The 13794-nt window shown below is 40.9% G+C and overlaps 2 protein-coding genes across 3 annotated transcripts in view; both read left to right on the top strand.

The window, feature by feature from the left end:
- antxr2b (ANTXR cell adhesion molecule 2b) overlaps positions 1-7901 on the top strand; it is a 14098-nt gene extending 6197 nt beyond the window's left edge. The window contains exons 4-17 of the mRNA XM_046862009.1: positions 77-158; positions 1500-1604; positions 1921-1989; positions 2771-2851; positions 3106-3166; positions 3242-3340; positions 3930-3999; positions 4909-4987; positions 5456-5551; positions 5648-5704; positions 5842-5937; positions 6401-6577; positions 6728-6808; positions 7644-7901. Of these exons, the coding sequence (XP_046717965.1) occupies positions 77-158; positions 1500-1604; positions 1921-1989; positions 2771-2851; positions 3106-3166; positions 3242-3340; positions 3930-3999; positions 4909-4987; positions 5456-5551; positions 5648-5704; positions 5842-5937; positions 6401-6577; positions 6728-6808; positions 7644-7682 (1192 nt within the window). The 3' untranslated portion in view covers positions 7683-7901. The remainder of the gene's footprint in view (positions 1-76; positions 159-1499; positions 1605-1920; positions 1990-2770; positions 2852-3105; positions 3167-3241; positions 3341-3929; positions 4000-4908; positions 4988-5455; positions 5552-5647; positions 5705-5841; positions 5938-6400; positions 6578-6727; positions 6809-7643) is intronic.
- A 1990-nt stretch (positions 7902-9891) lies between these two features.
- Positions 9892-13530, top strand: paqr3b (progestin and adipoQ receptor family member IIIb). Of its 2 annotated transcripts, none has more exons than XM_046861431.1 (7): positions 9892-10027; positions 10740-10951; positions 11057-11219; positions 11556-11711; positions 12129-12326; positions 12404-12494; positions 12928-13530. In XM_046861431.1, the coding sequence occupies exons 2-7, from the start codon at positions 10767-10769 to the stop codon at positions 13059-13061; spliced, it is 927 nt and encodes a 308-aa protein (XP_046717387.1). In that variant the 5' UTR covers positions 9892-10027; positions 10740-10766; the 3' UTR covers positions 13062-13530. The 2 variants fall into 2 exon arrangements, with proteins under 2 accessions (XP_046717387.1, XP_046717388.1); XM_046861432.1 differs by lacking the exon at positions 12928-13530 and adding an exon at positions 12615-12917.
- Positions 13531-13794: the final 264 nt, after the last annotated feature.

Here is a 13794-nt window from a genome sequence, read left to right as displayed (position 1 = left end):
CAGGAACTGTCACAGCAGGTTTTTACTCATCTTTTCAGCTAACAAAGGTCACATGACTTCTCTTCTGTTCTCTTAGAGATGATATAGAGAAAGGTTTGGAGCGCTTAAGTAAAATCAGACCTGCTGGTGACACCTACATGCAAGAGGGACTGAAACAGGTAAGCCTGCATTCTGGATTGGTGGAGATGGATGAGGAGGATGGTGAGGAGGGGGAGGCAGGAGTGAATGGGCCGGTGGAGGTGGATGAGGAAGTGGAGGGTAATAGGGTTGGTTGAGGGGGTGGAGGAGTATGAGGTGGATGAGGAGGTGGAGGAGTATGGGGTGGATGAGGAGGATAGTAAGAAGGGGAGACTTGGGTGAATGGGGCAGTGGAGGTGGATGAGGAAGTGAAGGGTAATAGGGGTGGATGAGGAGGAGGAGAAGTATGGGGTAAATGTGGAGGTAGGGGTAGATGGGGAGGTAGGGGTAGATGGGGTTGAGGGGTAGATGGGGAGGTAGGGGTAGATGGGGAGGTAGGGGTAGATGGGGAGGAACGGGTAGATGGGGAGGTAGGGGTAGATGGGGTTGAAGGGGTAGATGGGGACGAGGGGTAGATGGGGAGGAAGGGGTTGAAGGAGGTAAGGGTAGATAGGGTTGTAGGGGTAGATGGGAAGGTAGGGGTAGATGGGGAGGTAGGGGTTGAAGGGAGGTAAGGGTAGATAGGGTTGTAGGGGTAGAAGGGACGGTAGGGGTAGATGGGGTTATAGGGGTAGATGGGGAGGTAGGGGTAGATGGGGAGGTAGGGGTTGAAGGGAGGTAGGGGTAGATGGGGAGGTAGGGGTTGAAGGGAGGTAAGGGTAGATAGGGTTGTGGGGTAGATGGGGAGGTGAGGGGTAGATGGGGAGGTAGGGGTAGATGGAGAGGTAGGGGTTGAAGGGAGGTAAGGGTAGATAGGGTTGTGGGGTAGATGGGAAGGTAGGGGTAGATGGGGTTGTGGGGTAGATGGGGTTGTGGGGTAGATGGAAGGTAGGGGTAGATGGGGTTGTAGGGGTAGATGGGAAGGTAGGGGTAGATGGGAAGGTAGGGGTACATGGGGTTGTAGGGGTAGGGGCAGATGGTTAGGTAGGAGTAGATGGTTAGGTGAGGGGTAGATGGGGTTGAGGGGTAGATGGGTAGGTAGGGGTAGATGGGTAGGTAGGGGTAGATGGGTAGGTAGGGGTAGATGGGGAGGTAGGGGTAGATGGGGTTGTAGGGGTAGATGGGGAGGTAGGGGTAGATGGAGGTAGGGGTTGAAGGGAGGTAGGGGTAGATGGGAAGGTAGGGGTAGATGGGGTTGTGGGGTAGATGGGTGGGTAGGGGTAGATGGGGTTGTAGGGGTAGATGGGGAGGTAGGGGTAGATGGGGAGGTAAGGGTAGATAGGGAGGTAAGGGTAGATGGGAAGGTAGGGGTAGATGGGGTTGTGGGGGTTAGGGTTAGAACTTTTAGAGTGGACTCCTTTACCGTGGTGTGATGTGTTCAGGTTATAGAGCAGATGAAAGCTCAGAGCACGAAGGCATCCAGCATCGTCATCGCACTGACTGATGGGAAACTGGGCGTGTACCCACATGAGCTTTCAGTGCAGCAGGTGAGCATCTTCTCAACATGAATTACACACCTGAGTGTCACATAAACATAAAATAAAATCTGAGGTGTTTTCCGTGATGTTTGGTAACCACTAACTCAGAATAATTTAAAATGCATAAATATGTCTATTTATTACTTAACAACAACAACAACAACAACAACAATAATAATAATAATAATAATGACATAATAAATAAGAAGTCAAGCTGTCAGTATAGGAAACAATGTGTACTCTGTACTGACTCTAAATTGTCCGTGTGTGTGTGTGTGTGTGTGTGTGTGTGTGTGTGTGTGTGTGTGTGTGTGTGTGTGTGTAGGCGGATCTGGTGAGACAGTATGGAGCCCGTGTTTACTGTGTAGGAGTGAAGGACTTTGATGTTCTACAGGTATGTGACGCATTACGATGACGATGTTTCACTATAATATATGGAATAAATATGTAGAAATGATGTAAACACTCTACAGAACGTGAACAACGAGACACTGAAGCTTCAGTACATTCAGATAAAGTCAATAAACATTACGAGTTTTCACATGGGAAGTTCTCCTGCTGTAGAGCTCTGACCTCAACCTTAATGAGAACCTTTGGGATGAATGTAAACGCTGACTGCACCCCAGGTCTCCTCTCCTTCTCACCTACATCAGTACCTGGCTTTACTAACACTCGTGTCGGGAATTTATCTCCACAACATCTTCACAAGCACATTCCACAACATCTAGTGGAACATCTTCCAAGAGGAGTGGAGCTTATTATAACAGCAAAAGGGTATAAGATGTGCAAAAAGGATATACAAACTTTTGCCCATATAGTATTTATTAATAACATCCAAGATAAAGTAATAAATCTGATTATTTTGAAAACACTTTCAGGTTTTATAAACTGAAATGATCTAAAGCTTTTATATACACATACAATCAAACATGTTCCTGTGCATCTGTACAGTCTTTTGCACTACTCTACTGTTCCCCTGACAGACGTTGGGCTCGGGGTGAAATTTGATCTGAGGATGTAATTGGATTACAGCTGCTGTGCCCTTCCTGATGGCTGTACATAAATGAGAGCTGGAAGCTTTGCAGATGTCACATCATTTACAGTAGATCGATTTAAGACTCAGCTTTTGTGTGTGTGTGTGTGTGTGTGTGTGTGTGTGTGTGTGTTTTCTCCAGCTTGTTGATATTGCAGACAACAGGGATCAGGTGTTTCCTGTGCTGGATGGATTCCAGGCGCTTAAGTCGATTGTGAATTCTGTAAGAAACAATATTTTTTACAGTGAAACCCAAAGAGGCTGTTTGATACGGTGAAAATATTGTATTGCGATATTTTGTGAAAATATATATATATTTTTTACTGATATTAATGTTAAAGGATGTTACAACATGATCATTATGATAATGATATCATGATTCTGATATTGCGATATTTCAGTATTGAAATTCGGATATGATGATATTAATATTACAATATTAATTGCAAATATAAATTTTATATTGTTTATTTACAGATTTTACAGAAGTCCTGCGTGGAGATCTTAAACGTAGAGCCTTCCAGTGTTTGTGTCAACGGTACAATGCGGATCTGGATTTATTTTTTTTTTAGAAATTGATACTTGAAATTAAAAATCAACTGCTCTGTTTCAGAATCCTTTAACATTGTTTTAAGAGGGAGGGGCTTCACTCAGGGGCGGAGCTCGGACGGTGTGGTCTGTACACTGTCTGTAAACCAACAGGAAACCTACAGTAAGTTCTTACACACATCAGACTTTATAGATCAATAGAGCTCCGACCTCAACACCTACTAAACACATTTGGGATGAACGTGAAAGCTGACTGCACCCCAGGCTTCAACACCTCACCTACATCAGGACCTGACTTTACTAACACACGTGTGGAAGAATGAATGTCCACAAATCTCCACAAAATCTAGTGGAACATCATCCCAGAAGAGTGGAGCTCATTATAACAGTACATGGAGACATGGAAGGAGATGTTCAAAAAGAAGCACATACCAATCTTATACTTAGGTGTCCACAAACTTTTGGACATATAATGTATATTTATATATAATAATGAATATTTATTTTACATTTGCATTTAGACAAATTTCAAACTTTCACCTGTAGTACTGCAGCAATCTCTCTCTTTCTCTCACTCACACACACACACACACACACACACACATGTGTGTGATGAATCATTACTATTTTTAGCCTCTTTTCCTTTTTTGTGTAAATGGTGTTGTTGTTTAAGAGACTATGCAGCATGACATTATGAAATTTCCATCTCTGGGGCTGCGCTGATCTCATGCTGATGTCTTTCTTTCTCTTAGATGAAAAGCCGAGCATTGTGAAGGACTCTTATGTGCTGTGTCCAGCTCCAGTGTTGACTGAAGTTGGACAGTGAGTAACATTCTTCATCCTGCTCCCGAATTAGCAAACAGCAGCTGTACAGAGGAGGAGGGAGAGATAAAATCCGCTCAATCTCTGTTTGGGTTTCAGTGGCAGCCATGAGAGTGCTGATAAGGAGAGGCTGCACCCATAAACCGTGTGTGTGTGTGTGTGTGTGTGTGTGTGTGTGTGTGTGTGTGTGTGTGTGTGTGTGTGAACTGCATTTGAGTTTATCCTGAGTCATTTTCTACCCACCCTGAGTCATTTTCTACCCATCCTGAGACATTTTCTACCCATCCTCAGTCATTTTCTACCCATCCTCAGTCATTTTCTACCCATCCTGAGTCATTTTCTACCCATCCTGAGACATTTTCTAACCATCCTCAGTCATTTTCTACACATCCTGAGTCATTTTCTACCCATCCTGAGACATTTACATTTTCCTCATAGAAAATGTGTGAACTAAAGAGCAGAGTCCACCAGCATGGACACTAAATTGTGAAGGATCTGGAGAGATTTTGTCTGGAAGAGCAGTCTCAGATCACTTGCCATGTAACTTCCAATCTCATCAGGCATAATAATAATAAAAATAAAGAATTTGGGCAAAAGGAGGCTTTTCTAATACAATGCAAATTGGCAGTTTTCCGAGGCTGGTAATTCTGATACATTTATCCTCTGCAGCAGAGGTAGCCATTCCTCCTTTTTCATCATAGTGTTTATAGCAATTGGAGATGCATTTAAAGCGCTTGAGATTTTATGGATTGACTGATTTTCTAAAGTATTGATTGTATTTAACTGTAGGGTTTTTCGCCATAATATGGGTTTCTACAGTAGTTCTAGTAGTTGTTGCACTAATAGAGCTGTTGACTCTACACCCTTTTCTCAGACAGACTTCTGATTCCTGGCTGTGTCTCTCCACAGCTCAATCGAAGTGCTGATTAGCTTTAATCACGGCCACTCCTACGTTTCAAGTCCGATCACGATCCACGCCACCACGTGTGTGAGTATAACCAATACCATGTGACTACAAAGTATTTATTACTCCTATGTGTTTTAGTGATGGTGCTTTTCCACCTGACAGTATGGTAACATATGGTTTGATTATTTAACCATATCTAGAAACATCTGTTCTCCAAGAAGGTTCCTGTATCCGGTTTTACATCAAACTCTTATGATTAGTATACACAATAAAAATAAATAAATAAATCTTTCTTGCATAAGGGGTGCCAATAATTCTGGATCACTGATAGAGACTAAATCAAAAGTCACTATTTGATGAGAATTCATTCATGGAATGAAAAATTCTGTCAATATTTTTAGAGCATAAGTTGTAAAAGTACTTATTCAAAAGTATTGGCACCCTCATTACTAATAATTGGTGTATCCTTGCTACAAAACGAGAATCAAGTTTGTAGAATCTGAGAGGTTTGTAACTTTTCTATGTGTGTGTGTGTGTGTGTTATGGCAGTCGAACGGCATTGTGGTGGCTTTGGTTCTCCTGGTTCTGCTACTGCTGGTGGCACTGGTTCTGCTGTGGTGGTTCTGGCCGCTCTGCTGTACCGTGGTGAGAAACACAGTACAGATTCCTCGACTCTCTCGGTCACAGTGACGGCAGGGCAGCCGGAGGTTTTTAATTAATCACCATTTCATTTTCCGACAGGTCATTAAAGATCCTCCACCCTCTCGACCTCCTCCTCCTCCACCTCCTCCTCTAATCGTAAGTTCCAGAACCCGTCTACTCTGTCTTTCTCTTTGACTTTTACATGAGGACATATTCTGTAATTATGTATTAGGAGAAAACAATGCCCTCAGTGTCCTTGTGTGTGTGTGTGTGTGTGTGTGTGTGTGTCTCAGGAGCCAGAGGAAGACCCCCTACAGAAGAAGAAATGGCCCACTGTGGATGCGTCATACTATGGAGGCCGAGGAGTCGGGGGGATTAAACGCATGGAGGTAAAACTTTCAGGCAGGAATAAAGACCACGTCCAGATACTTTAATGACTTTGGTTTGAATGTCCTGTGACTTTTCACTGAGTTGAACATCATGTATACTGAGGTAATCAGATGATCGGTGTGTAGGAAGACCATGAGTAGAAAATATTACACTTGAAATCATAAAAACAAACCTTCCAATTATTACTGTAAACTAAAGTAAACTTATTTACAAAACTGTCCTGATGGATGTTGACTCCAAAACCATATAAAACATTTAAGATCTAATCCATCATCTGATCAATGGCTGGTTGAGATCAGACATGAGGAAAAAGCACTTGCTGTTTATTTCCAGTTTTAAATGAACCCAATCTTCTCACTCGGGTCTCAGGCTTCAGTCCCCTGCTGTGTGTACTGTGCTGAGTGGTGAGATGTAAGAAACTTAGGTTTGAGCAGGTTCTGAGGAGAGACCTTCTCCTCACAGGTTCGTTGGGGAGAACGAGGCTCCACTGAGGAAGGAGCACGACTGGAGAAAGCCAAGAACGCCGTGATCACAATGCCCGAGGAGGAGGAACTGAACGAGCCAATTGAGAGAGCTCCTCGTAGACCAGCACCACCCCATCCACCCCCACCCCCTACTAAATGGTACACCCCGATTAAGGTGAGAGAAGTGTTTCTATTAGGTGGAAACAGTGTTGTGCAGTTACAGGAAAATAATCAGTGTTTTATTTCTCTTAAACCACAGCGGTGGTGGACGTTTTTCTATGAAAAATGAAAAATAACTAGCTGGTGGTTTTATTTGTGTCTTCAGGGCCGTTTTGACGCTCTGGTAGCATTGCTGCGGCGACAGTACGACCGAGTGGCTGTGATGAGACCTACAACACACGATAAGGTACGCTTCTGTTCCGTCTGTCTGTCCTGTAAAATATACAGAGCATGTGAAACCATAGATCTTAAATCAGAGTCCTACAGGAATGAGATCTTGCAGCTTCTGACAACGAGACACACTTTCATGTTTGTCCCAAATGAAAACAGGAAGGAGCAATTACTGGGTGGAGCTCGACTTTCTGCTAATTAACACAAAAGAGTGGGAAAGTGTAGAGCTGTAATCAGGACTAATAGACACACACACACACACACACACACACATGATAGGTTCATCATTAAACTGAACATTATTAGGCACATGAACATCATGAATATTAATATGCAGACTTTGTTTACTACATCTAGCTTAGTGTGTTGGTTAAAACTGACCTCTACACTAAAGAGACGTGTTAACTGTCTGACATTCTAGATAGATGGACAGACAGACGGACAAACAGGCAGATAGCTAGAAATAAATCTTGAATAGAACTCTATTGACAGTCTTGACTAGGGTGGGGCTAGAGACGGTACTGCAGTCAGCCACTAGAGGGCGTGAGAGACGGTTAATCAACGTACATGTTATTTATTCTCTTTTTATATATTTGTTTTACTGTTTTTTACTCTTTCTCCCCACACTGACAACTTACATTTTGCCACTATTATTTTCTTATACAAAACATGTATATTTATGGATCTTGTTATTTTCCAGAATTCATGATTCATGGTTCCATTCGTACCAATAAAGCACTTTAGAATTAAAATTAAAAAATGAAATTAAATGTTAGTCTATAAATAAAACATGTTCTCATTATAAGCGTACATCAGAAATATAACCGGAGTGTGTGTGTTTTGTTTTGCAGGGTCGCTGCATGAAGTTCACAAGGATTCAGAGTCACTAGTTTTCCCACTGTGTGCTATTGTGTGCACTGTGTGTTATTGTTGTTGATGATTTGTTATAGATGATTTGTTATAAGCAATGCCCTGCCTTTAGAGACTGTATTCTATGTCTCTACTCTAGACTACTCTGAAGTTCTCTTTTATTGGTCGATTCTGCTGATTTTTTTAGTTTTTGCACCTGTGCCTTGTTTTGACACGTTTTGTATAAAGTTTTACACATACACACTGTATGGACAAAGGTTTTTGGACACCTGAACATAAGATTGGTGTGGATTTTTTATTTTTTTAAATCCCATTCTATATTTATTCCAAATTTGCTGTTATAATAAACGCCACTCTTCTGGGAAGATTTTGTGGAGATTCCATTCAGCCACAGGGGTGTTAGTAAAGTCAGGTACTGATGTAGGTGAGAAGGTGAGGAGACCCAGGGTCCAGTCAGCGTTCAAATTCATCCCAAAGGTGTTCAATATGGTGGCTGGAAAAGTATAGAGTATACACCCTGAACTCAAATAACACCTTATTAGTATTATTAGTATTTTTTTTAGTAACTTCAAAACAGTTCTTTAGATAATTTATGGATTTTCAAGTGTCAGAACGACACCTGAACACATCACTGTGCCAGGCATGGAACTACTGTACATGATGCTCCAATATGCATGAAAAAAACTCACTTTTTAGACTTTTACAACACTAATGTCATGATAAGTAGCATCTTCTGAACTGATGACTGTAAAGAAAATAAAGATTTTATTATAATAAAGGTGTCTGAATAATATTGAGCTGTCTAGTGAGAAAATATGTATATAGTTATATACATGTATATAGCAAAAGACTGTTGACTTGACAGTTGTCCAGAAGACCATCATTGAGGATGAGGCACAAAAGGTCATCGCTAAAGAAGCTGCTGTTCACAGACTGCTGTATCCAAGCACATTAATGGAAAGTTTAATAGAAGGAAATGTGGTAGAAAAAGGTGAAATGAAGCACATTCAAGAATTTGTGGAGATTTACAGAGTGGACTGCAGCTGGAGTTAATGCTTGAAGAGTCTCCACATACAGACGTCTCTATGGGCTACAACTGACACATTCCTCGTGTCGAGCAGCTCCTGAACCTGAGACAATGTCAGAGGTGTCTTACCTTGACAAATGGCAAAAAGGACTGGACTGTTGCTCAGTGGGTCAAACTCGTCTTTTCAGATAAATAAAAATTTTGCATTTCATTTGGAAATCCTGGTCCCAGAGTCTGGAAGAAGAGAAAAGAGGCACAGAATCCAAGCTGCTTGAGGTCCAGTGTAACGTTCGCACAGTCAGTGGTGGTTTGGGGAGTCGTGTCATCTGCTGGTGTTGGTCCACTGTGTTTTATCAGGTCCAAGCTCAGCACAGCCGTCTACCAGGAAGTTTTAGAGCACTTCATGCTTCCCTCTGCTGACCAGCTTTATGGAGATGCTGATTTCATTTTCCAGCATGACTTGGCACCTGCCCACACTGCCAAAAGCACCAAAAGTGGGTTAAATGATCATAATGATGGTGTGCTTGCCTGGGCAGCAAACTCACCAGACCTGAACCCTATAGAGAATCTCTGTGTATTGTCAAGAGGAAAATGAAAAACAAGAGACCAAAAAATGCAGAAAAGCTAAAGGCCACTGTCAAAGACCTGGGCTTCCATACCACCTCAGCATTGCCACAGACCGATCACCTCCATGCCACGGACTGATTACCTTCATGCCACATCTAATTGAAGCAGTAATTGAAGCAAAAGGAGCACCTACCAAGTATTGAGTACATATACAGTAAGTGAACATACTTTACAGAAGGCCAACAATTAATTAAAAATGCTTTTTTAATTGGTCTTATGAAGTATTCAAATTTTTTTAGATGAATGAAGTGAATTGGTGGGTTTTTGTTAATTGTAAGCCAAAATAATCACAACTCTTTAATGATATGCTAATTTATTGAGATGCACCTGTATATAATTCTCACAGCACCCTTTTCCTATAAATATATTTATGCATAAAACGAGATAAACTACCGTGTGGGAGACACATTTAAAGCTACAACCATGTAATAATCAATAAACTATATAATTATGTAATCAATAAATGTATGACATAAATCTAAACCCTTCACACTCTCACACCTCCTACATCCTTATGGAGAGCACATACAGGGCTGCGTGGTGTCGCGTAGTGTTTACGTCATCGCTCAGCGTCGCAGGATTACCTCGTCAACAACAACAAAAAAAATCTAACAGCTGCTAATATGGCGGTTGTCAATAAAATAATAACAATAATAATTAAACCCGCACCTGCGGTGATATAAAACATATCTAACAAACCTGTACCTCAAGGTGAGAATTTAACTTTTAATACTCAAATGTTGTATCAGTGCACATTTCTGTCGCACGCGCATTATAATTCAGTTGTTAGCATGTTAGCTCTGAGGCTAACGTTAGCCAGTCGAAGGGTCAGTAACAGTTACAAACATTTGCAAAAATTTATTCAAATGATAAAAAAATAATAATTAATTCGCCAAAGAAAAAACGTTTATAAAAAAATCACCTTTAATGTCTGCTCATAATTTAAACTTGAAATAATACATTAATAAATATTAAGAAATTAATTTATCCTAAAGATTCTATTTTTATTCTGTCTATTTATTACACAGTATTTTTTTCCTATTTATAGATTAATAATTATAATTTTTACTTTCTGTAATTTATTTAAGTAGCCTATCATATTTAAATTAAACTTTAAATATTAATTCAAATGTTTACATTAACAAATATTTTAATATTTTTATACTATTATTCATAAAAGCTTTTTTTAAATTATTATTTTAATGCCTGTACTGTTGTTTTTTAGTTTCGTGCACTGTATTATATATTCTTTATTTCCTTTTTTTTCTTGACAATGATTTTATTTGCTTTTTTTTATATAATAGATAAAATTGTACTGTTTTTTTTTTTTTTATTAAATTGAAATTGACACTGTAAATCACAAAGTGTAGTAATAATTATAATAATTATGGAATCTATGCGTTTTGTTTATTTTTCTCCACAGTGCTGAAGCGAACGCTGATGAACCACGATGCCTCAGAAGATCCTGAAGAGTCCTCATTACATAGAACTGGGCAGTTATCAGTACTGGCCGGTTCTGGTGCCCAGAGGGATCCGACTTTACACTTACGAGCAGATCCCCGTGTTCCTGAAGGAGAACCCGTACATCACAGATGGTTACCGAGCACATCTGCCTTCTCGCTTATGCCTGAAAAGGTTTGTATCCATGCTGGACCCTTAAAAACGCCCCACAAATTTAAGATGAAGTGTTAATTATTGTCGTTGTCATTATTGTCTGTGTGTGTTTTTTTTTTTTTGCAGTATATTCGTTCTGTCTAATGAGACGGTGAACATCTGGAGCCATCTCCTAGGCTTCGTGCTGTTCTTCTTGTTGGGGGTGAACGACATGTCCACAGTGTTACCGGCTGCAGGAGCTTCCCGAGAGGATTACGTCATCTACTCAATAGGGCTCTTCTGCTTTCAGGTGAACACACACACACACTTAAACCATGAGAGTTAACACCGGGGTGCTTTATTTAATCAGAGTGAAACAAAATTTAAAATGAAGACAAAATAGGTGAAGAAATCTATGAAACCAATAAAAATAATGATGATAATAATCATAATAACGGTTTATTTTATAATCCAGATATTATTAAAAAGTCTAAAAGTGTCTCAGAAGTAAATAAAATATATAAATATGTATTTATTATATGATGTAGTGACTGCCTAACATTCTTATGTGTGATTTTTAGATATACTTTTAATATTTGTATAAATACCGCAGTCGTGCTTTGTGCGATGTTAATTGTGTGTTCAGGTGTGTATGCTGTGCTCGGTGGGATATCACTTATTCTGCTGCCATCGCTCGGAGAAGACGAGCCGCCGCTGGCTGGCCCTGGACTACGCCGGGATCTCGGTGGGAATTCTGGGATGCTACGTCCCGGGAGTGTTCTACGCCTTCTACTGCGACGGGGTACGACTTCTCCACTGTTACACGATTTTACTGCAGGACTGCTTCACAGAGGCTGTCAGAGTTCAATCCTGCTGCTCTTTTTCATTCTGTTTCTCATTTAAACATTTTCTTCTGCAGTCCGATAAAAATCCAGCTTTGGGCAGTTTATCAAAATCCAAGTATTCACTATATAAGTTCTGCCACATCCAGAAATCCTCTATGGCGCTCCATAAGATCATTATTAAATGTGTACAATCGCTGTTTTACTCTAAATGGAACTGGAACTGGATGTTACTATGGTTACAGGAGTTTATAATCAGCGCATTCATTCAGATTCAGCAGACAAACACAAACTACCCGAACAATCACAATCCACTATTCACGTACAGTATTTTGTGTACTGATCGCTCACTTGTGTCCTCCTCTCCCCCTCCTCAGTTTTGGAGGCAGGTGTACCTGATCACGATTCTGGCTCTGATCCTGTCCGTGTTCTCGGCTCAGATCCACCCTCTGTACCACACTCAGGAGTGGAAGATGCTGCGCTCGGTCATTTTCTGCTCCGTGGCGGCGTATGGCATCGTCCCCGCCTGCCACTGGGTGTGGCTTAACGGAGGCTTCCGCTCTGAGATCGTTCAGGTGCGTACACACGCTCGAAAACGCACCTGAGTTGTGATTCAGAACGTCGTAAAAACGCGCTGTCCTTGTGTTTGCAGCTGTTTTTCCCACGTGTCATGGTCCTGTATCTGATCGCTGCCTCAGCCTTCCTCTTCTACATCAGTAAAGTGCCTGAGCGCTACTTCCCAGGTAAACACTCAGTTCTTCAGGTGTCCCGTCTTTTCTGTGTCTCGTCTTTCGTTTATTCTTTAAGGAAGGAGACTCCAGGATCAGAGTATATATAATTTTATTTAAATTTTTTTACATCAGGCCAATTTGCTGTAGTAAAAGAGGAATAAAACACAGCATGTTGTTGTTGAAGAGACGCCTCTTCATTATCCGAGATCTTTGAAAACCTCAGCACAGAAGATATTTACAGCATTGAGCAGACACTCCCTATCCACAGCAACTTACATTGATCTCATCACAACTGAGCAGTGGTTCGGATTTGAACTTACGACCTTCAGATCCAAAGTCTAATGCCTTAACCACTGAGCTGCCGCCTTCCCAGGAATGGGAGAATATCGGATATCGTAATCGCTGATGCGGCGTGTTTTACTCTTTACTGGCTTGTTCGTTGCAGGGCAGCTGAACTACCTCGGGGCCAGTCACCAGCTCTGGCACGTTCTGGTGGTCATGATGTTCTACTGGTGGCACCAGACGGCCGTCTACATCACACATTACAGGCACAGCAAGCCCTGTCCGAGCTACAGCTAGATCCTCTCTCGCCGTAGACACCAGGTGCTTCATCACCTCTCCTGCTCAAGGACCGAACAAGATTGTGAATTTTTTTTTTTCTCAGCTTGAACGTAACAATCACCCGGGAAGCCTGGTTTTCTGTATTTTTGATTCCTTCCAGCTAAAGCTTTATAGAACTAAAGCAGACCCGGGAAAGGGGTGTGGCCTAAATATTATGTGTTTAAAAAGCAAAAAAAGCTCCCGTGAAGCATAAAATGACAGAAACTAATCCGGAGAAAAATGTTGTTTTTGCTTAAATTAAATGTAAAAATTCAGTGGCTCCGTAAGGTCAGTAATGTCGGATCAGAATCGGATGCTTTTGAGCTTTAAAGACTTGAATGTGAACGTAAACAAGCCAGTCTACTGTACTTATCATGAATCTGCCTGAAAACACTTGTAACCTGATATGAATGTGAAATATATTAATATTATTGTAATATTTTAATCATATGCGTCCCTTACCATTCTATCTTCAGTTCGACGTTCATCTAAAACACTTTGGAGATAAGAATACACCTGGAATGGTGTTAAATTCACTTAATTCCGAATCAACATTGTGCGCGATTAAAGGTGTGATCACTTTTATTTCAAGTTCCTGCATAGTGAGGACCAACCACATTTGACCAATCAGAACAAAGAGTTTTGATGCATTTAGTTTAATCACATTCTATATTTTTTAAAATCCATTGATCACCCTTTTTTTTTTTTGTGG

The sequence above is a fragment of the Silurus meridionalis genome, chromosome 11 (genome assembly GCF_014805685.1).
Source record: "Silurus meridionalis isolate SWU-2019-XX chromosome 11, ASM1480568v1, whole genome shotgun sequence".
In the NCBI taxonomy this organism is placed as follows: Eukaryota; Metazoa; Chordata; class Actinopteri; order Siluriformes; family Siluridae; genus Silurus; species Silurus meridionalis.
Note: the sequence above shows the minus strand (reverse complement) of the source record. Positions and strands in the feature narration are given on the sequence as shown.